This window comes from Furipterus horrens, unplaced genomic scaffold, assembly GCF_987537825.1.
Source record: "Furipterus horrens unplaced genomic scaffold, mFurHor1.1.pri manual_scaffold_2, whole genome shotgun sequence".
NCBI classification, from domain to species: domain Eukaryota; kingdom Metazoa; phylum Chordata; class Mammalia; order Chiroptera; family Furipteridae; genus Furipterus; species Furipterus horrens.
The window spans coordinates 207,122,537-207,149,859 of NW_028327172.1; the positions used below are offsets into that span (position 1 = coordinate 207,122,537).

The window sequence follows — 27,323 nt, forward strand, 5'->3', positions numbered from 1 at the left end:
AAAAGTGGCCAGGACTGAACAGAGCACAGCAGAGTAGTCTAGCCTTACCTTGGTTTGCTGCTAGAGCCAGAACCCTCTGTGCCAAGCACTGTGAGTCTCAGTTGACCTGGACCAAGAAACCCTCAGCCCTCTCCCCAGAGGGAGATGCAGGGTGGGCTTCCCAGACAGTAGTAACTCATGCCAATTAGGTGAGACCTTAAGATGTCAAAGGTGATAAAGTCAAGAGAACCACAAACTTTGGTGTCTTAGAGAGGGGGAGAAAAGTTAGTCCATTGTCCTGTTCCATCAACTTTACTAAATTGGGAGACTGGCTTGAACTGTGAATAACGGCCAGACTTAAAAATAACTATTAGTATCTATACTATCCTTAGTTATAAAACAATAATCTTGAAAGTATCTTATAAATTTAAACTATGTCAAAGACATCAATACTCAATGAGGGGAGGATGCCTGAGTCGAATCCTGTCACCAATATGATTTACATTCTCCGCACACACACTCAGCTTTCTTAAGAAATATTTTTCCTTAAAAAACTGGCTCAACTCATGGCACTGTTGCTAATTCTTAACTATAGAGATGCTTTGGCAAATCCACGAATAATGAAGACAGTACCTAATCCATGGCAGTTAACATTAAATGTTTCCTGAAACTAATAATGGTATAAAAAAGAAATTATCTTCTTGTAATAGCATTATTTATATATACTCTGGAGTGAGATATTTTTATTTGACCAAATGAAAAGGTGTTTTAGTTTAATAGTTTTTATACTAGAATGTGGGGGGGGGGATATTTTCAGCTCTATGCAGCAAATGATTAAAGGGAGAGCATGACCCAGTCCTTACCCTGGAGGTCACTACCTGTATAATTTAGAGAGCTAAGATGCCCAGTTTTCCAGTACCCCTTAAAAGTTCCATTTAGTGACTGGACTCTGGACCATTTTGAAATGCTGAATGGCTTATTAGTACTTTTATTTATAACTGAAAACTATACCACACAGTCCCTGACATCGTTGTTACCTCTAAAGAGATTAGTCTTTTATGTAAACTGTGCTAGTCAGAGACAACTTTTGAAGAGTTATTGGATGGACAATGAATTGCTCTCTCTACCCAGAAATTCCGGCACCAGCACGTCTCACCTAGATTCATTCAGTCCTCAAAGTCTGCTTAGCAGAAAACAGGTTGGTCATTTTGTTCCTGGATTAGGATTTCTGGAATTTTCCCATTCAAATCACTGTTTAAACTATTCATTTGTTTTACACTAATGGAGAAATTTTCAAAAGGGTAGATTTGAATGAATAACGCTATCATTTGAATTTTTTCCAAAAGTGAGCCCTTTAAATGCAGGTTGGGCATGTCTATCTATAACAGAAATAACTTAGATACGGGTAACATGGCGTTGTTGGAACACTTATCTGTTGCTAGTTTCTGCTAATTTAGCCAGATTAATTTCTTTTTTCTATAAAACAGGAAAAACCATTGCAGAGTCCATTCTGGGGCTCATGGGTATATGACGGGGGTGGAGAGGTTTCTGGGCTGATGGTACGGACTGTTCTTGTTCCTATTCATACATTGTACCAAAATAGATTTTTTTTTTTAATACAAAAGGATCATTGCTATTGATGATAATGGAAAGGGAATTTATGACAGCAATCTGAATAACTGGATTAGAATTCCAATGTTAAAGCTAATGTGTTATGACATTTTCAAGTATACTTGTAACAAGGGAGGAAGTCTGGTTGAATTCCTGACAGAATCCCCAGGACACAGATTTCTGGAGGGTCAAAATGCATCATTCTTCAAATATTTGCATTTGAGCTCTTTCCTGGTTCAAGAAAAAGCCTGAATAAAGGGAACCAGTTTTACTCTAATTGGCACAGCAAGGGAAGGTATCAAAAAGCAACGTATTGGATAAAATAAATGAGATTTAATTTCTTAACTGTATACTACTTGAGGACAGGGGATAAATACCTTTATATATATTTATATGGTTGTACCTCTTTATTCCCATTGCATTAACTAGCAAATTATCTGCCACAAACTACATATTTGCTGGTTGCTGACAATGTGAACGATAGCACTTATATGATTGCATCTCGAAGGAAAATATGTTTTTAAATGTTAATAAAGGAGACCCAGATGGCATACGGGACAATGAAAGGAAACAGAACATAAGGAAAACTGGTAGAAGATTTGTGTTCTGATATCTGGCCTGAGACGGTTAGCTTGTTGACTCAGATATTCCTACAATCTTGTCGGCCAAATAACAACAATCCCAAGTGGAAATGGAGAGGATGAGCTGGGAATCAAGGAAGTGGGCATGTAAGCACTTCAGTGGTATGTTTGAGAAAGGTTAAGATGAACGGACCTGAATGATTCGTATTGCCACATTTTAAAAGTTCCATCCAATTCCTATCAGAAATTATATATTACCCATTTGTTCTTCTTCCTTTTGTAAGTTTATTTTGTTCATTAGATTCCACATCTGAGTGAAATCGTATGGCATTTGTCTTTCTCTGACTGGCTTATTTCACTTAGCATAACGTTCTCCAGGTCCATCTGTGCTGTTGCAAAAGGTAGGAGCTCCTTCTTTTTTATGGCCGAGTAGTATTCCATAGTGTGAATGTACCACAGCTTCTTTTATTCATTCATCGACTGATGTTCACTTGGGCTGCTTGCAAATCTTGGCTATTATAAATAACACTGCAATGAACACAGGGGTGCTTATATTCTTCTGAATTAGTGTTCCAGGTTTATTGGGATATATTCCCAGAAGTGGGATTGCTGGGTCCAAAGACAGGTCCATTTTTAATGTGTTGCAGTTACTCCATACTGCTTTCCACAGTGGCTGCACCAGTCTGCATTCCCACCAGCAATGTGCCAGGGTCCCCTTCTCCCCACATCCTCACTAGCATTTGTTTGTGGATTTATTGATGATGCCCTTCTGGCAGGTGTGAGGTGAAATCTCCTTGTGGTTTTCCATTTGTTCCTTATTCATGCAGAGAAAACCGTCCCCTCTCCTCTTACAGACCTTGCGGTGCAACATGGTGATGGGCGAGCCTTGGTAGAGGGTGGACAGAGTGCATGGGGTCATGGGAGTCATCCCAGGATAGGTTAAATGGATTGGACCTGAAAGGAGAGTGTTTCTATTTTCTCCTCTTTTGCTGAGCCAGGCCAGATCGATGTGTTACATTCTCTGCTCATGGCTTTAATCCCAAACACCACAGCACATCACCATGAGCAGATATCCAGTCTCCCATATTCTCAGGGGTGATGGTAACAGTTGGCTTTATTTCTATCAGTAAGTAAATAGCGTGATCCTGTTTATTTCTTCAGAGAGCCAACTCTTCCTGAAGATTCTTTTTAGTAACCCTACGCTCTCTTATTTGTGTCCACTATCCTGAAATTTGTCCTCTCTATTAGAAATAGTTAATTGACCTTCACAATATGACCAATAAACAATCCAGATCACACCCACTTCTGTGAGCTTAATTAAATCCCATTGTCAGTATAGAAACACAGGGGACTGTTCTTGAGGGGTGTCGAATTCCTGAAGATACAAGAGAAACCAGTGAATGTCCTCCTGGGGCCAAAATCGTGCATGTGGGACACATGTTCCAGCAGGACATGGCCACAGAGTAACCTCGTGAGATCAAGTTAATCATAATTCAAAACAGGAAGGCTCAAAAATACATGCAATAAATCTGGGTATTAAAATGTTTCCAAATGAAGGCAATTATTTTATGTTCTCACTTTTGATAAATGATATAAAATAGATTGCTCCATAATACTTGTTTGCCAGAAAGTTTGATTAGGCTTCAGAGTCAGAAAAGAGCGTTTCTCTTTGCTTACGATCTGGTAAGGTAACTCTACTTGCTGCTGACTTTATTGGGATATGAGGAATGATGACTTTGCACTGGCCTAGCCTGAACTTGCAGGGAGAACCAAAGCCAAGGATTTTGCCTGGTAGACAAGGGTAATGTTTTATGAATTTTTGTATCACTTCAAATGCTAAGCACAGTGTCCTGCATAAAGTATTTTCTCAATAAATATCTTTTGAATTTTTAAAATGGAAAAACTAACCTCCCCAATAAATAAACAAAGAGGAGGTATTTTTCAGTACTTCCTCGTTGGAACATTGGAGCTCAATAATGGAGCCAATTCCAACAGCTACTGAAACTGCAGAAGTATTTCAATCTGTTTTAAAAATAAATAAATCCAAATTTGATTGAATGAGGCTTGGTTAAGCTAAACTGTTGTTCTGGGCTCCATGGTCTCTCTTAACTGAAGAGCAAACAGGATCATTAAAATGTTTGCTGAGACTCAAAGGCATTTAAGAAGGCTTTGAAAGGGTGGAAGATGAACAAAAATCACACAATATCATTAGGTTGCCAATGTATCCTCTCTAGTTAAAATAGACTGCAGGTATGTCTGTGACTAAACTGACTTTGCTATAAAGACCTTACATATCTCAAGGCAAATTAATCATAGAAGGAGTCGCTATTTTTAAGGGATCATAAAAACCCAAAAATATGTACAAAACCTAAACAATGAAACAAAATCCAAGAGTTCTTCACCATTTAATATTTCCTTAAACTTCAAAGTAGAGTAAGGGGGTAAAAGAACTAAAGACTTAACCCTAGGTAAAGTCTTTCACTTGAAGCAAGCACAAAAAAATAATAAAAATAATAATTTTAAAAAGAGTACTGGAAAATATGGGGAGAAAAATTTCCTTCACACATATAGTTTCCTTTAGGTGGAATTTTCTCTACCAAACTAACTGTAAGAATTCTTATGTCATTAGGAATGCCATCAAATCATCTAAACTAGGTCAATGGTTGGAATTACATGATGCAAAACATTTACATTTCACCTGTCGTATAGGGTAGCCCTTGATATTTCTGGAGTGTAGACATGTAACATTTTTAAATGTTTTCCCATGTCCTGTCATGTAATTCTGAAGTATCTATGTGAATGGGGACAGATAGCATTATCCCTGTTTCACAGGGAAAAAATAAATAAATAAACAAGACCAGGAGGGGTCCCAGAGTTGCTAAATATCAGCATGAGATACCCGAGCTTTCCCTGTTAGGTATTCAAACTCATCAGTATCCCATCTGCTCTAACTGATGGAAAGTAGCCTAGTCATCAGGGACATTAATTACTGAATTATACAGGCATTGGGCATTGATAAGACACTTTCTTTTTCTTTTCTCATGTGTAAATAAAAGAGATTGCTGTCTATACCTGCACTTTGTGGCTACGTTTACTATTTTCAAATGCACATAAGGGGTCATTCTGTGTGGCAAGCTGAAGAGAGAGCAGAAGAAAAGCTTGTTTGGCATCATCGGTCAGTGGGAGCCACTGTGGGATGTACAAGGATTCGGAGCCGGGAAGATGGCAGCAGGTAGGAGGGGATGGTTCTAATGCATGTCCCCAAATTAGCGCGCATGCCTTGGGCATCTGGGCGCATCTCCTCAAGGTGTGAATTCCTGGGTAAGTTATTTTTCCTTATTTTGTACAACTTACTGCTCAAATCCTTTCTGTTCATATCTATGGGGATTTTAAAAATGAACCGTATGTTGGCTAATTACAGAACCTCTTTTTATTTCAGAAAATTACCCTCGGTGTTATAAAGAAACTGGAATTTCATTTCTAGTTAAGATTTGGACTTAAAAATAGAGAATAGTTTGACTGCTTTTAAAAGCAAATTTAGTAAGCAGTGGACTCTTGGAAATAAAAGACATCTTTTATAACACAGGCATGAAATTTAGTCAACACATGCAACCACGTGGTGATTTAAAACACTATCTCACTGCCAAGCTTGCTCCTGAGAGTATATAGAGCTATTTAAGGGTATATTCCTGTGACAGAATAATTGCTACTGTGTTTCTGAGATACAATCAGACCTTAGACATCCCTGCCCCAGACCCCCAACTGTTTCAGTACTTGTACAAAGGATAGATGGCACCTGACCAAGAATGGTATTGAATGCATCAATCCACAGAGAACTGACCATGATGTATTTTTTACATTTTAAAATATAAAACCATTTTTAAATGTTTTTTTCAACCTAATTCTGCACATAGTACGAGTAAGTGACCAAACGCAGTCAATCACCCGAACGATGCAACAGAAAGAAATGGAGTCTTTGGCAAGAGGAGACAGAGCAAGCTGCTGTATACCATTCCCGTGTAAACTATATTCTTACTGCCAACGCTTCACAAACAGCCGGGACTGCCGAGACAGGTACATATTGGGCTCCTTCTATGACGCTGTGCCTCCACTTGGCACTTGAAGACTTTTGGTCAATGAAATGAGTAAAAATCCAATGTTGTTAGTAATAATTCTGAACCTTTAAGATAACATTTCACAAAGGTTCCATAATTATTTCTTGAACACGCCTACTGACCTAATCAGGTCTAGGACCTCCTTTGCTGGGCCCTTATATATATGGGGAGATACGAGGACCCTACTGATGTCGATGATTAAATACAGCTCTCTTTATGCTTTAAAAATATTGCCTAGTACTCATAATGTAGTATAATATGAATTTGAAAGTGTCATTTTATAAATCAACCTCCTGGGTTTTGTAATATTTATTTTATAAACTGTTTTAGTAAGTGTATACTCCTTTCAATATTTCTCCTGTTTCAAATTACTAAGATATTAGTTTACCATTATTGGAAAATTCCCATGATTGAAAGCATTTTTCTATCTATACCTTATGTGATGTACTATAAATGACATGTATTTTTCATTGTAAAAATAATTCCTGTTCCCGCTATCTTTAAAAATGTAAAAGCGTACAGAAAAGCAGAAAGTAGAAACTATTCGTCTTTATTTCTAGCCACTCTTCACCCCACTCAGAAGGTTCCCTTCACAACCTTCTAGAAACTGGGAAAGCGCATTTCGGATGTCCTTTGACAGTGTTCGGCAAAGCTACTCATATATCAAGGATCTGCACAACTGGTTGAACACATTAATTTCAGATTTTGTCAACTTTCCTTTTACCACGTCAACATTCCAACATAATGAAATCTGTGTAGCATTAAAAGAAAGAGGGAAGAAACCAAAAATCATAATAGACTTAAAAGGCCACTGACCTTTTTCCACCTCATTCAGATTAGCAGCTGGCAGCGACAAAGACAGAAGAGACAGAAGACTTTTTACATTGCGATACAGTAGCCGAGCACAGGAAGCTAATGCATTTAACAACAGAGAGGCCACAGGAGAGAAGGCAAAGGGGGCCGAGGCTTCTGTTTCTTACCCACAGCAGGCCAAGCGCACAAACATGGAGGGAATGAGGCAGCAGGCAAGCGCCGTCTTAGGGAGCTGGAGATCTGCATCTGAACCAGGCGACTTAACAACCAGCCTTATTTTTTACCATGGGCAATTCATGGGTTGTGTGTGGACATTGGAGATTTGGAAAAACAGAGAGCTCATGCTACAAAATGGAAACAGGGTTCTCAATATTTTCCACAAAATATATTCTCCATCTTTATATGCCCAATTGGTAGGGAAACTTTCATTTGCTGAATTTGTGTGATCCCATTAAGTGACACCATGGATTACATTGTGATAAGTGGTGTAGCATCTTTGTATGGGGGCCCATGATAATAGGGTTGATTAAGAAACATAGCCTGATCGAGCAGATCCAGGGTTCCGACGCTTAGGAAACATGCAAAAACACATTTTTCAATTTAACACCTAAGATCATGCTAGACTTTAAGAAAAGGCATCAAGTTTTCAACATAGCAGGGGTGCCATGTTTGTAATTTTCATTTTTATAGGTTTTGAGCTTATATATTTCCAGGAATTCCTCGAAGATTTTCCTTCAAGAAATGCCTTGGTTTCAGAAAGAATAAAATAATTTAAAAAAATCAAAAACACAATCTCTTAAACTAAAATTAAAACTCTAGAGCAAATTTTAAAATTATTTGTTTAGCAATTCCAGAGTCATACTTGTTCAGTCCTTAGCATAGTGATTTTGATTAAAAATAATACTGCATCAAACTTTTCTAAAATTAACTATACTCGATCCTTACAGTGTAGTGATTTTAATTCACAAGCATACTAAATTAAACGTTTCAAAAATTAATTCTGTATGAAGAATATTAGCAATCAACAACAATATATCCTACAACTAGAACAGATAATGAATTGAATTAAGTAGAAATCAACAGTTTTGATAACTGGAGGGGGGAGGGTATAATGAGGTTTAGATAATGGAAAAATAATACAGACCCTTAACATTTATGTTGTTAATCTCTGCAGCAGAAAAGAGCAGATAGTTCTGTCCTCTAATAAATCAATAACGATTTACTGTGATGTGCTGGTCACAAGGGCTTAAATAAATTTAATACATTTTCCAGTGGTGGGTCATTTTATTTTGAATATTCATAGCTGTGTTTTATCATCTGCCCATCATACGAAGACCTCTCCAGCAGATTCCTTTCAGATCTCTGAATTTTCTCCATTAACAACAATGTCCGTTTGGACTCTTGCCATGGATGCCAAATGTAAAAACTTTCCCCATAATATTTTATAAGCTTTTTCCATGAAGTTTTATTTGTTCCAAGTAAGGAGTTCACATTTTCATTTATGCCTCTGGGGTATGGAGTAAAAATCTTCAAACAGAAAGCAACTTGTGACTTGAATAACTTTTAAACAATGACAACATTATTATATTCCCTGAGCATAGCAGGGTTTCTGTTCCCGGATCTCATGCTCATTAATCAGACTCCAAACTTAAATCTAAAATAATACAGCCACATTATAAGAAAATTCCTCCCTAACTGTAAACTTGGATGAAGGAGGATATAAAACTCTAGAGTCCAATTTATATTTTCCTATAATTAAAGGCCACTATGTGCCACTGATTTCAAAATCTGCAGATGGTTGTTTGATATTTTGTAAATGAGCTCACTTCACATATGGACAAAAATACTACAGTTAATAGACGAGTTACAAAAGGGCCCCGTTTATATATTTGCTTCAATGCCAAATTGTCAGGTTCTTCATTGCCCACAAGACTCGGCCCACAGTTGCAATGGTAATATCTTCATGCTATTAAGTTTCTGTGGAGCTCAGTATTTTTGTTTATACTTTGCCAAAATTAACGCGAACTGATATTTGCAATAGCTATGCTTAAAAAGACTAAAAGAGTCTCAGTTCTTTTTGAGAACTAAATGGCTCTTGACAGACAGTCTTGGCTGGTTCCCACATGACAGCTTTGTAGATGTTACATTTTGGCTAAAAAAAAATGGCTTTGCTAAGTTTTAGGTTTTTCGGATGTTTCAAGGCAAAGGATCTGGCACAGAGAGCTGAGCCTTCATAATACTTCTCAGAGGAAGCTGCAATGAACTGAATCATTTCACAGGGAGAAGACGTGTGGTCAAGAGGATCAGGTATGGGGGCGGGGGCTTAGAACATGAAGGATGAAAAGATAAGACAAAGACTCAAAAGGAATGGCTAAGGAATAAGGCGCAGCAAATCTGAGGCCAAGGCAGGAGGACCCCTTCAAACCAACTCAGAAGAGTCTTCCACCTTCTGTAATTGACCATAAAAAAGGGCACGGAAGAACTCAAACACCTAGGTTGGCAACAGAGAGGGGATGCAGACAAATTTCTGGTTGCTGTGCTCTGAATCTCATTAGCTAGTTGAGGTGTGCTTGAAATGCTTTGGCCCAGTGTGTCTTGGTCAGAACACATCGGTTTATGAAGGCCTCAGAGAGTGTAAGTGAATTAAGATCTTTACATGATGATTAGAACAATAGTGGGAAAAGAGAACTATTCGACCTAGGTAAACCTAGGTCACAGATTTTAGTGCACACATCAGGCCTTTTATACAAGTCTAAATGAGCTCATCCAGCAAAACTCAGTTCTCAGGGGAAGCTCCAAGGGCTGCAGAATCTGTGCCTGCTGAATAGACTGGCTATCCTTCATTAATACAAAATGTCAGAGAGCACTCAAAGTTTGCCCATGAAGGAGCCCAAGGGCTACGTATATGTAATAGAGAGACTGGCAAATACAACATGCTCAGATCTCTACTGGAAACTTAGTATATCACTTTATATGGCACCGGGTGCTTTACGGGTACAGGAAAAAATCATACCAGAGAAAGGCAGCTTCAGAGTACTCAGGCAGATCTGGGTCGAAGCAAAACCCCCTTATTCTAGTTAACATTTTACCATCAAGAAAGGTACTTAGTGAAATGTCAAGTTTGGGTAGCCCATAAAAGCTTAAATTTCTATGCTTTCCTAACAAAGTGCCTGGAAAGTTAATCATACAGATGTAATTTCATCTTTCATGTTTAGAGATGCTAACCTTACTCACCTACATAGTTATTTCGCTCTCTGATACTCTTACCCATGAACTAAATTATATGAAAATAAATGTAGTTAGTGAAAAATGCCCAGCAAAATGAAAATGGTAATTTTAAACAGAGTGACAGAATTGACTGCTCCATTTTTTCTTACAAATACTATGTATAACATTCTCTTTTTCTTGATCATATATTAAGTCTAAGTGGTTTATTAAGGAAACAAGGTTGTAACTGTGAAGTTTCTTATCCATAGCCACAAAAATGAATCAGAATAGATATTCTTCCATCACATCAAAGTTATAAACTCGATGTTGACTTTATTGCAAATTGGTTGGTCTAGGGACGAAGTCAATAAAGTTGAATAGTCGATGAGATTTATCATCCCAAGAGATAAGATGTCAAAAAAAGGTGATGGTCTCTTAAGATTATTCAACGTGCTTAATATTTCCCCATTTGTATTTTATTTTAAAGAACGTGAGTTACTAGAGGAAAATATTCGTTAGTGAAGAACCAAGTATGGATACAATCTCAAATGCTTAATTATGTTTTGATTAGGTAAAGAAATGCCTCTTTTCACATATGTATTGGTAGGCTGCTCTGCAGAGGAAAAACGCTTTGTGCACAAATGTCATATGACTGTGAGATGAATAGCTTCAGTACAATTAACTCCTTTTTTTTGCTGGAGAGCCTGATGTGACAGATAACTGAGCTTGGCAGGTCTTTCATGGGGTTGGCTGAAAACAACCTGAACTTCGTCTGTTATTTACGTTATATCTAATCTCCCAAACACCTACCAGTTATTAAACAATGCAGTGGTTTACTAAACGTAAGCAGCAGGGTGCCTATGATGTGTTCAGATACACAGATCGATGGCCAAGCATTTCCAGTTCTTCCTACCTGTGTACTCAGGTGGGCAAAGGCATGTGTAGTTATTAATCCCATCGACACACGTAGAATTATTTTCACAGTCATTATCTTCACAGTCATCAACATTGATTTCACAATGTTCTCCTTCAAATCCATCAGCACAAATACACCTGAACACCAAAGAGGGGGAGAAAGTAAAACATCAAATCAAAAAAACATTAAACACCCCTGCGTTTTAAAACCGTATGTTCTAAATATTGAAAGAAACCTAAATACACTCATTAATTGCAGGATTTTAAACTACGAGAAACTGGTTTTTAAAATGCTTTTACAAGACATGTTGTAAGCATCGATTTAAGGTAATACCCTCCAAATCAGAAACAATGTGAAACAGAAATCAATTCTGGCTGCAAGATGGCAAACGGCACCATGGTCCTATGGGTCAGTAGATCTAATATATTTGCAGATCTAAAATACAAGTAAAGTTTACTCTATGCAAATTTCAAGTTGTGCCCTAATGAAATAATTCACACTTCTTTGTTCATAAGTGAGGAGGAATTGGCTCTGATTTAAAAAGAAAATACAACACCCACTATTCTATGTATAATGTTCTTGATGTCTCAAAACAAAAAAAACATTAGAAGTAAAATTTGGTCTTCCTTGCCATTATAAAACATGAATGTTATCTTTAGGTCTCAACAAATGCAATCTTTTCACTGGCATGAAACATTGTACATTTCATCTTGATAGGCATCAGAATAATCTTTGAAAATCCTTGATAAAAAAGAGACAATTTCCTAACAGAATGCTGAAATAAAGCCCATTTGTTATAAAAAGTGGTATTTCTAATAAGCTTTAGTAGTACATTGGCATTCTTATGTGAAATTAGTGTCATTATAAGAACTCTATTTCATAATTCATGAAGTACATCTGAAGTAATTGTATTGTATGATTAAATAACTCCAGATTAAAAATGTTCACAGCATGGTTTTCTACTCATATCGAGGCTTGGAAATGAATCATTAATTTTCTGTTTCAGTGGGACCTACACACTTTTAAGCAATACACACAATAACAGATGAATATATGACTTGCAGTGGGAGAGTAGTTGGCTCTTAATTAGCATAATAGAGCCACTACTTTGCCTTGACCTAATCTAACTTGATTAATCATAATGTGTGCATGTGCGTGTTTTAAATTTCTTGATTCTGTAGATTCCTGAGCTGAAAATACTGAAACATCTCCACCTGTTTTTTATATTGCAATATCTCAGAGAGGGACTCATACATGTTGTCCTTATGAATAGGTTTCTGGCTTACTTTAAAAAATATTCTTCTTTGACTTGAAAAAGAAAATGCAATGTTTGCTTCTTGTTCCAGTCCTTCAGACACAGGTCACAGACTAATAAATGACCTACCAGAATCCATCTTTTTCTCCTTCTTTCAAATGGCAGGTTCCTCCATGTTTACATGGGTTACTGATGCATGCATGAATCGGGACATCACAGTCCTGTCCCTGGAGAAGGAATGGCCAAGCGGAGGTGAATGTAAATAAAGTATTAGTTGTCAGCACAACAAAATAAGACAGAGCCACCAGAAGAAGTATGTTTTCAGATCATGGCTCCTATCACAGCTTCCACTTACCTTGAAACCATATGGACAGGTGCAGCGGTAAAAGTCAACTGGATCATTGTTACAGGTGCCATCATTTTTACATGGATTAGATAAGCAGGGATTACATTTAGCTAAAATAGTCACATCCACAGGACCTAAAATTAATTAAAAATATGAGAAACTGGTACAATTTTGGTTCACTTGAAATTGTTTCAATGCCTTAATGTAACAGCAAATTTTGTATAAAAGTGATTGGCCACAGATCTGTATGTAAGGCCCCTCCATCACAAAACCAGAAATTAGTGTTATCATATTATGTTCAAGAATGAAATGTGTCGGGGGGGTGGTCTTCTGATTGAGAGGGATGGTGAGACTCTGACATCAGAGTGGGACTCTGGGTTTTGATTTCACGGGCTGGTATCTGCTGCTAATGATGCCAATGTCATAGGCTCAGTCCCCTCACGGATGAGCTGCTTCTGTAGTTGAGTTCCCCAGCTATGACTGCACCTTAAACTCAGCCAGCTGTCATGGACATACTTGTCACCCATCCCAAAGAGGACTGGGTGAGTGTGTGCATGCATGCTGGGAGATGGGTGGGTAGGTTTTTATGAATAAGTAGGAATCATCAGTTAAATTATAAATTCCTCAATTAAATATAAAATCGTAGGCACCTGCCCTGATAACACCAGATCAGTAGGATTGTGTTCATACAGGAGACACAAAACAACATAAACCAACAATGTAATCTCTGTGACATCCCCCCTTATGTCCTTGTGTCTCAGTTTGTCAGCACACGGGCACAGGCAGGCAATGGGTGGAGTGTCTCTAGCTTCCTCTCCAGAAGGACTTTCCACTGAAATCATCTCTACTTGCAATCCCACCTTTTGGAAAATACATTAAAAAAAGAAAACTGATCCATAACAGGTTTGGATTAAACGCCGATTCGGCTGCAACCATTTCCCTTCGGTAACACATATGTATCCCCTAAGTGGCTACCTGTGTAGCAATTGTACTGTCCTCCAAAAACCAAGTTTTGCGCTGTTGGGGAGAGCTCCCTGGGATGCCTTCCGGCAACTCTCGGAGGAGGACCTCTGTCCAGGTGACATCTTTATGTGTAAAATGCACATCTTCCAATTTTGCTGTCACCGGTCTCCCTGAAATACTTTATCCTCACGGGAACAGCAACGACCAGTCCAGCTGCATGTTTGATCACACGTCATTCCAGGCAAAGTGTGTAGCACGTGGCCCCTTAACATCCACTACTGTCACCTCCTCAGGGACCTCCAACCCGGCAGTTGCGCGACTTCCGCTCACGTAAACCTCCTTTCAGTTCTCTATAGATTAGAGTTTAGGTTTGTGAGATTTTTGACCACTGACAAAACCTCACGTGTGACAGAGAGTGTGGCCATAAGAACTGCCTAGCTTAGTATCCCCCCATGCCCCCCCCCCCCCCCGCCCGGAACTGCCGGCCCAGTCACATATTAGGGTTTTGGAGTAAAACCCAAAACAGAATAGTTCTCTATATGATTCAATTTTTCTATTAATAAAACCCTGAAATACAGGGATTCCTCTTTCTTTTTAACCATTTGAAATGGATGGCCATCCTGGGGATAATTGTATTGATGAGAAGGCATGATGCTTGCTTCTAGTGACCCCCTCAGTCATTAAGGGAGGTCTTGCCAGTGTCTGCTTCAGTTTTTCTGGTAACCGAAATAACTACGGCAGTCTCTATATCCAATTACAGCCGAACAATTTCTGGGATTAACACTGAAGTGAGCCTCATAGAAATTCAATTTCTCACCCCTCCCAACTTATTTATCAATTAAGGACCAGAATGTAGCCATTCAGAATATTGCAGAAATGAATGGCAGCAGTTAGCAAAAGCTGCTGGTTAAATGAATGTCATCGTCCACAATAAATGACTTGGTATTTGCTGAAGTTATCACACTTACAATCAGCAAGAGAAAAGAAAATACTTAACTGGCAATGGATCACTTAGCTAGGCTAAAAAAAAAAAATCTGATTTTGAACAAAGGCGGAGGCTAAAGCAGCAAATAATGGACACTGGCAAAACGGCACGTCAGCAAATGCAAGAGCTGGCCACGTTCGTCTGGCCACTTGCCAAGACCTTGATAAAAATTGTCTTCTTGTCTATTTCTGTGCTTTCAACCTGGTAAGACTGGTTTGAATAGAGGCGTTCAGGGCTGACAATTTCTAAGTTTATTCTATTGAGTGTGACATTTTTCAAAAATTATGTTTGATTATTTAAATGAGAAGCTAGAGATTGTTTTAGAGAAAAAACTGGATTCATGGATGCATTTTGAACAATTTAATAAAGTATGCAGGTGACAAAATTGCCAGGCTGAAATAGTCCCCTGTCCAATTTAACAGATGCTCAAGATTTATTTAATAAATAATCACCGAACCATATCTGATTAATAAGCACTATCTAATCTCTTTGATTTGGTTTCCAATATAGTTAATGCTGCTCAATTATTTTCTAGCTGGAAATTCTTACTGGAATATGAAGGGAGATTGTTGTCCCCTTGAATATATTCAGTTTAACTACAGGAATCAAAATAATCAGGTTTACCATGTACATAGGATCCTTCTGACACTTTATTAAACCCATGAACTGTGTTGGTGATATCAAGATTGGGGAATATAGAAAAATATCGAGTTCACACTACTTCAGGCTGGTAAAGTTGCTTGCTTCTTTTTTAAAAAAAATCCTTCGTTGAAAATCAGTGTTTTAATGATAATTTTTTATTTCTAGCACTCAAGTTTGAGTAAAGGGTCGTTCAAAAGATGTTTATAAGACATATAAATTCCAAATAGCAGCATCCTCTGATATATCCAAATACCTTAATCCCCTTTCCTGATTTATTTTGATTGTAAATCCACCTAACTAAACATCCTTCCTATAATGTGATTTATACATCTACATGGTTTATCTAAACCTCCTTATTTCTCTATTCTAATCCGTTGGAACTCCAGCTGACCCTTGAACAGCTCAGGGGTTAGGGGCACTGAACACCAAGAAGGAGAAAATCTGCATATAATTTTGATTCTCCCCAAACTGAAATTGTCTCTCAGTAACTATAGCGGATGGGTTCCTGGACCTTGACTGAATGCCAAAATGTGCAGACACCCAAGTCCACTACAGACAAGGGACAGGTCAATGCATACAGCCTGCCCTCGGCATCCTCAGACTCCCAAATGCAGACCGAAAACAAATTTATTGGGAAACACTCATATGTAAGTGGACCCACACAGTTCAAACTTGTGCCGTTCAAAGGTCAGTCATCCCTCGTATCTGGTTGTCTGCTCTCACTCATCTTCCCACTCATATTTTGCTCCTCTTCTAAGACTATCTTCTACCTTCTGTTTTTCTTCAACTTATGATTCATTTTCCACCCAGGACATTTTCTCTGAGATCCTCTCCTGTAAAGTTCTTAGTCAAGGAGAACGACATCTTTAATCTGTTTCTACAACAAGGAGATGGTATCCAAGTTAAAGGGCGATGATAAAAAAAAAAGTCAAAAGGAAATGCTGAAGAGTTTGCACAGCTCTCTAGAAGCAAGCCAGCGCTTGCAGAATTCTGCAAACTTGAATAGTCCCAGGGGACAAAAATATGCCCAGGGACAGGAATCAGAAAAGTGTTTTGGCATAATGTATAGTAATGGAGGACAGAAAATCTGAAGCCTATCAACCCAAGTCAGTAACCCAGACTTGTCACTTACGGGTGTGGCGTTAGCAGAACAATGGCAGTCATCTCAAGGGATTGTTTTAAGCATTAAATTAGATGCTAATGAATGTTTGAGCACGGATTATAGCGAGAGCTAGCACAGAGCCACAGCAATTTCTGACCCTCTTCCTCGACTCCCCAAGAAGGTAGGGTGATGAGGAAAACATGCGTAGTTTTCCAAAAAGGATAAACACAGTCTTCTTCTGCTTGTTTGCCCACATTTAACACAGACAGAGGCCAATTAGAGCTTGCCATGTAGCCTTCTGTCTATGCCAGGGCTGCTCAAATTTGGGAAACCCGTAGAGGCTTTTATTATCAAAACCATGGGGGAACGAAGTAAGCCCTGAGAGAGAATTACCCATTGGGGAAACAACACACAGAGTTAATGATTTTGTATTTTTAAGACTGCAACTTTGATTGTAAATCCGGTATGGACAACCACCAGAAATAACTGTCAGGCAATGAAAAGGAGAGGTTCTCTTTTCTCTTTGCATTCTATTTAATTAAGAAAACTAGAGCTTCCTTCGATACAACTTTGCTGATCTTCTGTCTTTCTTCCTTCCCAGCGTAAACTAGTTCCAAGAATTGTTAAAGTCTTTCCAAAACAATAGCCCTCCTAAGACGTGTGCCACAGAGGAGATGAAGCAATCTAGCTTCTGGGATACAGATTCTTACTAATGTCAGTGAAATGAAAAGAGGCCAGTCTAGGCTAAACAGACTGATGGAAGTTTTGGTCTCGATATAAGAGAGCCTTCTAGCATCAGCTATCTGGACGGGAGGTGTGTTTAGCTTAAGAATTCAAAGGGAAAAGGAGAAAGAAGTTGGGTTTAACAATTTGTCTTTGTCAGTTACTTTAATCTTTAATGGGAGAACCGCGGGGCCCCCCATCCATTAAAGCTTGTAGGCAGACGCGCTTACTTGACTCTCATCACTAGCTTTGCCCCTGACACCCACATCACCACCCACAGAGAATTGTATCTCACTTTGATTTATGACTAAAAGCTGCCCACAAATTTCGAACTGTATTCCAGAGTCTGCCCCCATTCTGGCATCCCTGGGAAACATGAATCAAATAACAAATTCCTCTAGCACTGACCTTGTAAAGAGTCTAGGTATGTCAAAGACGACTCAGAAAAATTGTGGGTCGGGGATATTGGAGGTTGGGCATAATGAACTAAGAGGAGGTTTTTACTGAAAACCAAAGATTCTACACTCCACTTGCAATGACAGCGTTGCATTTCTTAAGCATGGATTATCAATACATATTTTAACATATTTGTATCAACTACAGAACTCTATGGTAAGAGGATGTATGTTTTGGAATATGTTTTAAGTTTATACAATCCATCCAGGGGGAGGAATTTACCAAGTGAGTGGTAATCTGAAGTTCATAAGAAAAGTCATGGCTAAATATCTGAAGCCATGAGGTTGAAATCAATTAATTTCATAGGGCTAAGGAGAGAACCCCCGCCACCCCCCATGCATGTCAATATTAGAGAATGGGTAAGAGGAGTCAGAACAGGAATGAGGAAAGGCAAAGAGAATATACCAGAAGGAGCACTGTCTAGGATGAAAAGGGAACAGACAAAGGTGAGTACAAGATGCCACTGAAGTAACCAAGACGGAAGTTGCTGGTGTCTCTCTAGCTTCATTGGAGGGGTGAAGATTGTCACGGGATGATGGGGGCAAAAATCCTATAAAACTGCATAAAAACCCTATAAATGGTCTCTCCAGATGGAAAAAGTTCTCAGAGGGAAACGTTTTGCAGATGTGGAAGAGGGGAAACAAAAAAACTGCAGAAGCACGAAAAGGGATCGAACTTGACAAGGTCAAAAACTGTTTTGTGCAGTTGAAAAGAAGTCTCGACAAGTGTACTGCATCAAAGGTACTTTGAAGGTGACTAAAGTTTACACGTGCAAGAATACACACAAAATTTTTTTGTAAATAAATTCCAGGATTTTTTGGGTCCCCCCTTGTACAGGCATGCATTTGAATTCTGAGAACACTGAATAAGTTAACGGGAACAAGGATACTCTAAGAATGGAATATAAGTATGTAGCTTTCTAAAATTGTTATCATGATTTAAAAAAACAAAAACAAAAGACATCTCCAAGAACTCTATAAACTTTAGGAAATACAGATCATCACTAGCATTTAAAAAAAAAAAAAAGAGCACATGTATCCTTGAGCACAGAAAGGGGTAATAGAATCAATCTGCTGTTTCTCAGCTTCCTCCACAAAATCCTTCTAAAACTGTTCTGCCCAATAACATTCCTGAGAATAAGTGTTTATGCCAGTTTCTCCTTCCTTTTGACAAATGTCTCCACGTTACAAAAAATGGTGTACATCTCTGCCCAGAAATGAACCATAGGGCACTGGCCCAATGGAATAGTTGGAGTCACAAAGAACAATATAAAATCCTGGTTATTTTCAAAGTCTCATGCAATCAACGCACATAATCCCAGAGAGGTAATTCCAAAAAAATTCTACTTTCAATTTTCAATAACAATATTAAAGCATGGGTGAATAATTATATTGTCCCAATCAATGATTCAAGTATTAGTGGAAATAATTTGGTTGAAAGAAGAATTTAAAAACTCAGATTTGTGGGGGCAGTAAATTTTTTAAAGCAATTTATATATATATTTCTGTAGTGAAGAATGAGACAGTTCTCTGAGGTACTGGAAATAGGAATTCAAAGAGAAAAACATAAGTTCAAGAAAAATGAAAAAAAAAAAGCATCTTGTTTTTGTCTTTTAAAATTAGCTGTTATAGTTAGATTCCACCAAATACATTTAAAAGAATAATGGAAGAGTTTTGTTCTAAAACATCAAACTTTGCAGTGCACTGCAGATGACATACTTTGCAATCATTCAGAGCTGTGGAAAAAAGCATCGGATGCCAAGTTAAAAATCTTTGGAGGGAATAGAGTTTTGGAAAATTCCTTCTTTAACCAATAAACCACAGATAGTCCCTCATCATTTTTTTGTTGGTCTTTTGAAGTGTTATAATAATAAAATTACTAGTTAATCTATATTGGTGCTTCCTGTGTGTAAGGTAACATGTTTCACATACATCATATAAAATAAGATCTATTTTCCCAACTTTATTGAGGAATAAGTGGCAAATATAATGAAATATATTTAAAGTGTCCAACATGATAATGGGATATACACATATATTGTGGACTTAAGATAATTAACACATGTCACCTCACATAGTTACCATTTTTGTGTGTGGTGAGAATGCTGAAGATCTACTCAGCAACTTTCAAGTACACATTATCGTATTATTAACTATCGTCGCCGTACTGAACATTCCATCCTCACAACTTGTTCTGCTTGTAACTGAACATTTGAACACTCTGACCTACAGCTCCCCACTTTCCTTTCCCCCGGCCCCTGACAACCATCATTCTATTCTTTGTTGCTCTACAATTGGCTTTTTATGATGATTCTACCCAACCTTAAACTCTCAGATGTGTACTGCGGTCGTCTCTGCTGACCTCTGAGAACACTGAGGCAGAGCGCAGCTAAACCATTACAGTTCTGTAACTACTGAAGAGCGGACCTGGTCTGCAGCCCAGGACGTACCAGGCTGGGCTTCAGTGCCCAGGCTGTGACCCACTGCACATGACCCACTAGATATGTTTTCCTGCCTAAATGAGCAAACGCGGGAGGCTTCTCTCCTCAGCTAGGTTTGCAAGCCTTGGGAGGCAAGACCATAGCATCAACTTCTGCATGCTCTATGACACCCGGGATTGAGTTTTACACATAAGACACATTTAATAAACATTGGCTGATTATACATTTACAAGTTTCAAGGATTTCCTACATTTAGTAATTACAGGTAGCCCTCTTGAAAATCTACAAATTAATAATAATAACCTATTCCACTTTTGGTAAAAAAAAATAAAATCTAAATCCATACATTTCACTTGTAAACATGGAAAAATATACAGAACAAGTTCAATAGTGGTTACTTCTAGGTATTGGGATTAATGGTTCAGTTTAGTTGTGACCATCTACATTTTATTCTTTAGGTTTTTCTATGTTGGAAATATATTATTCTTGCAAGTAAGAGACACATATTTCTTACTAAAATGCTATTTCGAATTCACAGATACATAAAACCAAGGGGAAACAAGGGAATGCAAAGAAGGACGAAAGCCACGTCACCGCGGGAAGAGGGCAGCACAAGAGGCCAGTGGGAGGTTTGGCCTGACACTCAGGTGGGCTCATCTCCTTACCTGGTGTCAGGGAGCCGCAGGGCCCTGGCAGGCCTAGGAGCCGGGCACACGTTCAGACAAAGCAAAGGCAAAATATTTCACTGTTAGAGGCCATGAGAGGAATTTCCAGAAGCAGTGTACTCTTCATCTCTTCATGCATTTTAAAGAAAGCAGTGATTTCCAACTAACTCTTTCTGCGATTTATTTGAAAAGCCTAATTCTTCACTTGGGTGCCTCAGGTGACCTCTCTGTCCTGTCCAAGTGTGTGTGGAAAGAGTAATTAGTTAGTGGGACTTCTCAGCTACCCCTTTGAAATCTAGTGGCAAATGGTATTCTTTTTCTTTTGGAACTAATATGGCATATTTTAATTTACAGAAATACAAATGACGAAAAACCATACCTTGACATGTAAATTTTTTGGAGGGAGTTGTGAGTAAAAGTTTATCTGCCATTTCTCCAGGACCAGCACAGCGAGCAATTCCTGGTTCTTTGTACTCGGACTTGACCCAGTCAGATAACCATTGCATGTTACAGTCACAGTAAAGAGGGTTCGCTCCAATTGCTCTGGAAAACAAAAGTGCACACACGCAGGTGTGGAAGTCTTATTTGTAAGGGAACATAAAGTGATGCTCAGTAGAAAATCCCTATAGATTTATTGACAAAAACGATTTAGAAGAAAACAGTGGCATTGGGATTCCTCATTTCCCTGAATTGTGTGCAACTGAGATTTAGTCAATTGTCACCAGTGTTCACGATTACCTGCAATTTAGACAGTCCCCTGGTATTTGCAGAGACAGGCTTGTATTGGGTGCAGATCAACACATCCTTCATTTGCCAATTCTATGCCAGGTTGTGGGGACCCAAATATGAAACCGCATTATGTTTAACTCCAAAGAACTCCTTCTGCAACATAGACTCGTATGTGCCATAGTTTCATTTAGAGGTGCTCTAGTAGAAGTATTTACTTACAAGCTGACTATGAACAGAGGGTAAGTCCCCTGTGGGGCTGGTGGTTAAAAATGTCTAAGCTTTGAGATGGCCAAATAGGTGGGAGAGGCTGGGAAGAGCATTTCAGGGTAAAAACCCTAAGGACAAAAGTGCAAAGATAAGAATGTAAATGAAATAATAGAGACACATAAAGCTAGTTCACCAGAGTTGACTTAGACTTTAGTTGGATGAATGTTCTTTTACAAAGTGTTTCATTTAGGACTTTGGTCCCTACTCCTATCAACAGTGATAGTGGTAGGAAAAGTAATCGAGACAAGTGTGAACACTTACTGTATCACTCAATAGGCTGGAACTGTGCTAAACCACTCATTTATATGCATTCCCTCATATTATCCAAAATAGCATTTCTCTTATTATTAATAACCCATTGTATAGATTAAGAAACTGAAACCAAAGAAGTTAACCAATGTGTTTGTAAAACTGCCAAGAGATACCTAAAGTAGCATTTAGAAACTGATTAACTCTGATAATTAATTTTGGATTAGCAATGTTTTAGGTCTACCATCTAAGAAAAATTACTCTTTTATTGAAAAACTGCCAAAATATGTTTGTAAAACTATAATAGTTTATATTGTAATTTTAATGCCCAACTCTAACCAAGAAACTGGAGTAAAGGTTATGCTCATATATGTGTCAGATTCAAACCCTTCTTCTAAATGAAAAATGAGCAAAATGATATCTTGGAATCATTTGCTCTCATCTTTAATGGCCTTTACTAAGTCCTTCCTATGTCAGGGGACCCAGAAGAACAAAGGAACAGAGCAGAGCTCTTCATATTCTAGGGAGTAAAAGACAAATGCACAAATGAAACACAGGACTGAATAGAGCACATGACAGAGAGGGTTCAAATGACCCTCCCTAGTGGGGGCTGGTCACATAAAGGGACATTCTACTTAGTTCAGGCAACACCTTTCCCACGTAGCCTTTTCTGACCCGTTGCCCTAACGCTTCAGATGGCCGCTTCCTTCTTTCTGCTGCATGGTCTGCCAGACAGCCCTGCAGTCCTACACCCCTCAGGTACTGGTTTTCATTAATATTGTATCTCAGGCAACTGACATCCCTGCAGTTTTCAGAGGAGTGGCCCTGATGTCAACTTTGAGGTAGGTACTGGGGCTCCAATATGAAAAAAAATGAGGGTCTTGCCTAATAGGTCGTAACTAATAGGTTAGTGGAAGGAATATTAACTGAAAGCACCAGGCAGTTAGATGCATAAAAACCTCCATTGACAACACAGCCCCCATAGGGAAATTCACCTGTAGCATGACTGATGACTAACTCCTATCCTCTGCCCATCCTCCTTTCTCAATTTTCTATACATCTTATCTTCTTGGGGTTTGGTGGGTTTTGGAAGGAAAGGCAAAGCCAAAAGGGACAGGGCAGGCAACCTCTTCTGGGAACTGGGACCAACTGACATTGATATTTAAACTGAGACAGAGAACTGTTCCCAGAGGATGCCAGTTCAGCCTGACTGTAGGCTTTGGGTTCTGGGACTGTTCCCCTAACTTCCTTCCAGGTTTGCCATGGTCTTAATGTACAACTGAAAACAAGAGAATAATGGAATTTGACCCAGATGAGTTTTTGGACCCCACTTACCCTGTATGAAGTTGTACTTCCAAGAAATAAGGAGATACACATGGCTGCGATGACAGAGAAACAAAGGGAAAACATTTCACCCAGGATGAGGATCTGGCTGTTTCCTTCTACCACACTATAAAGGCTTGAACTCTCATTTGCTTTTCTAATGTGTCAATGTTGAGTGATATTTGCTAAAGAAATGAATCCTGTTTCAGCCGATCAGGACAGGCTTCATGGAAGAGGTGATAGTTGGGGTATGACTTAGAAAAGTTGGATTTAAAGAGACTGAATTGAAGGAGAGCCAACAGCCCAGAATCAGAGAACATCAAGAGAAAAGTCATCCGCTAGGAAGTTGGGTAAGCCATGTTTGTAAGAAATACTTTTAGCTAAGTAAAGGGAATACAGCTTACGGCGAGTAAGGGCAAATATAATAAAGTAAGGCTATTTTGTGGCGTTCACCATATCTGTATTGAAAATATTTACATTTTCGTTAAAGATGGAGCCAATCACATGTTTAGATGTGACAATAAAAGGGGAGGCAGAGCACATGGTTTCCAAACTCACTTGTCAGGGACAGTTTTACACGTACACCCACATCATGAACTAGGTACTCACAGGTGTGATAATGCAGAAAGATCATTGAAAGCACCTTCGGGCACAACAGAAATGTCATTTCCATGTAAAGAACTAAAAACAAGAAAAACAAAATTAAATTTCCTAGGCTTCAGAGAGTTCATAAAAATCCCCATGCATGCATGAACCCTCAGTTTATAATAAGCCTTTTAACTTAGTGAAGATAAGATGATCTATTCAATAAATAGTTTTGGTACCACGGGGTATCTATTTTGGAAAGCAAAAAGTTAGTGCCTCCCTCACATCATATGCAAAATAAATTCTAGATTGAAGAGTTAAATGTAAAAATAAACCTAAAATGCAGTAAATGAAAGCATTATCTTCAACTCAGAAATCATAATGAAAAGGAGTGACAAGTTTTTGACAACGTGAAATATATTCATAGTGTAAAAGATTACATATAAGGGACAGAATGGGAAATATTTGTAACACATATAAGGTACAAGGAATACTTTCTTTGGGAAAAGACATGAAAATTTAGAGTCAAGTGGTAGATGCATAAAGATATGCACGTTAACAAGGAAAAGAAAAAGTACCCAATAAAAATTGGGAAATGATATGATCAGGATCAGGCTCAGGCTCAGAGATTAAGCAGCACAAATGTTCAATAAACAAAATAAATTCAAATGCCCTGGTAACTGGAATTGCAAATTAAAACAGAAATGGAAAATAAAGTTCCATTTTTCATATGACAAAAATAAAAATATTGATAATATTCAATATTTGCAAGGGCGCCTTAGAACAGGTACTCTATCAAACAATTGGTTGAAAAAATGAATTTGTAAATTGACAAAGTCTTGCCTGAAGGGTGACATGACCGTTATTTTTGGTAGTTTCCCAATATACTCAACGGTAACTTTCCACTGCAAATTACTGCCGGAATGCTAGCACATTTGCATCAGTGATGTGTACCATGTCCTTTAGAGTGGTGTACAGCATAACAAGAATTTGGAAGCAAAATTTATGACAGTGAAGATGTGGCAGGACAAGTTCTATTTGCGGCTTTTAAATTTTATATGGCCAGGGGCGTACCTATACCATCATACAATATCAAACGCGTATACACAAGGGCCAGGAAAGAACTTCAACTGTATAACAGTAAATTCTTGGGGAGGGTTTTGAGATTGAGAATCATATTTATCTCACATACTTTAAAATTCATATATTATGTAATCTGTGAAGAAATTAAATTTCCTACATTCCTTTCAAAATTAGTTGACTCTATAAAACATACATCTAAGTATTGTATATTATCAGATAAACAATTACAGCAAAAGCAAATATTACAGGAGAGAAAATTATATTATCCAAATCAGAGCTGTTGAGCAATAATAATACAGTGAGATATGATTTTCTCAATCTGTAGTAAATCCTAATGCATATATCTGAAAACACCCAAGAATCAGCAAAGTAGTTAAATCATTAAATAGACTCAATTCCTGAGAAAAAGAGTTATTCTTTTGAACATAAGATGCTTACAGTAATCGAAGAGACTTTAACCCATCGAAGGTTCGAGGAGGAATACATCTCAGACGGTTGTAACTGAGAATCCTGAAAGCACACATAAGCCAACTTATCTTACTCAGGCACCCCAAACGGCCAAATATCATTTTAAAAATAAAACAGTTAATAAAAGGGTTATTTTAGCATCTTATACATTAAGAATAATGACATGAAATATTTAAAAAAATATTTGTGTTGTGTCACTAAGACAACCTATTTATTTCCTTAATACAGTCCCCAAAGCTTTCTACCTCTGCAGGATGCTGATGCCTGAACTATGCCCGCCCGGAGGTGACTTTCTCCAGATGCTTGCTTAAGGACCTCTCCCAATCCCTCCACAAGTACAAATTATTCTTGTGTCTTTTACAGAACCCAACTTTTTTTTGCAATGCCTTTATTTGTTGGCTTGTTGGGGAATTATTTGTCTATTTCTAACAACACGTATATTTCCATTCCTTGAGGGCAGAGCCACTATCTGTCTTGTTTACTGAGAATGTCCAGTGCCTAGACAATGCAATTTGTCCAGTGAATTCATAAAAAACTCAGTACCACACTTTCACACTCACAAAGTGAGGAGCTGGGTCATGTTGCTGAAGCTCTGGTTAGAAAGGGTGCTTATTCGGTTGTTACTTAAGTCTCTGAAAGAGAAAAAGAAAAGGGATTTACTGTTACCACAGAAATTGAAATACTAGCGATTCAGAAAGAGATGTTCTTCTTGTTTCACAGGCAGAGCAGCATTGTTAGCACTCAACTTTATCTGCAAATAACAAAACATCGGGTAACCACCTGAAGTAGACTCTAATGTTATTCATGCCCCGCGCTGTTGAAATCAGAAGGGACCATACACCTGGCTCTGGCCAGTGAAGTGTGGGCACTGGAGCTGGTATCGTTTCAGCACAGAGTTAGAGTGAACTCACTTTTCCCGTATCCGTTCTCTCCTGTAAGACTTGATGACCATCCCCAGACTCTGTGACAGTTGTCCAGTCCCAGAGCAAAGCCATGTGGAGGCCATTTAGCCAATACAATGGACACATTTTATGGGTGAGAAAAAAACCTTTGTTCTTGAAAATTCCATCAGGTACACACACTTTGTCTTCATTGTAGTGTATCCTCGCTAATACATAGTCATATCTGATAACTGAAAGAATCCCTCATTTAACTACATTCACAATGCCATAATTAAAACAATGCCATAATTAAAAACTTTGCCCTTGGCAAAGTCACTAGCACATAGCAGGTCCTCAGTAAATATGTTTAATGAATGATAAGTAAATGAGAGAGGTGTGAAATATTTACCAATGCTAAATGGCTAATCATAAGTGAACTTCATACTGAGTTGTAATTTATATACAGTGAACTTCATCTTATTTTTATTATATATGTGATATATATATATAACATGATGGCATAAAATATATTACAAATATAATATATAATGCAACATAATAATATATGACATATACATATTTTGCATTTTGCTATAAAAATTAGTGAATATATACATATACATATATATGACAATGTGATACAATTATTAGTGAACATGCATATATTCACTAACATTTTTCCCAAAGCAACATGTCAAATATATAAATAAAAGATTAATGAATACATGAAATATTCTGAGTCATAAATTATGCTCATTTATGTGTGTATTTATAGTCACTAAATTTTCCTTAAGTAAAATATATGAATCAATAAATTCAAGATTCAAAAAAGTTGATTATCCATTTCTTTATGAAAGTACCAAATTTCATTAAAATGAACCAATAAAATTATGAAAATAGTAGAAATGTTATTGAAGCTCTAAAATATCAGGTTGGCCA

General features: G+C 38.0%; 1 protein-coding gene across 2 annotated transcripts in view; it reads right to left on the reverse strand.

Moving 5' to 3' along the window:
* The window catches only part of SLIT2 (slit guidance ligand 2), a 325,550-nt gene that overhangs the window by 34,391 nt on the left and 263,836 nt on the right, over positions 1 to 27,323 (reverse strand). For both annotated transcript variants that reach the window (XM_090267026.1, XM_090267024.1), the window contains 7 exons: positions 26,064 to 26,135; positions 25,474 to 25,545; positions 23,977 to 24,048; positions 21,179 to 21,342; positions 12,833 to 12,957; positions 12,607 to 12,704; positions 11,220 to 11,359 (listed from right to left, as the gene is read on the reverse strand). In XM_090267026.1, the coding sequence (XP_090123152.1) occupies positions 11,220 to 11,359; positions 12,607 to 12,704; positions 12,833 to 12,957; positions 21,179 to 21,342; positions 23,977 to 24,048; positions 25,474 to 25,545; positions 26,064 to 26,135 (743 nt within the window). The remainder of the gene's footprint in view (positions 1 to 11,219; positions 11,360 to 12,606; positions 12,705 to 12,832; positions 12,958 to 21,178; positions 21,343 to 23,976; positions 24,049 to 25,473; positions 25,546 to 26,063; positions 26,136 to 27,323) is intronic.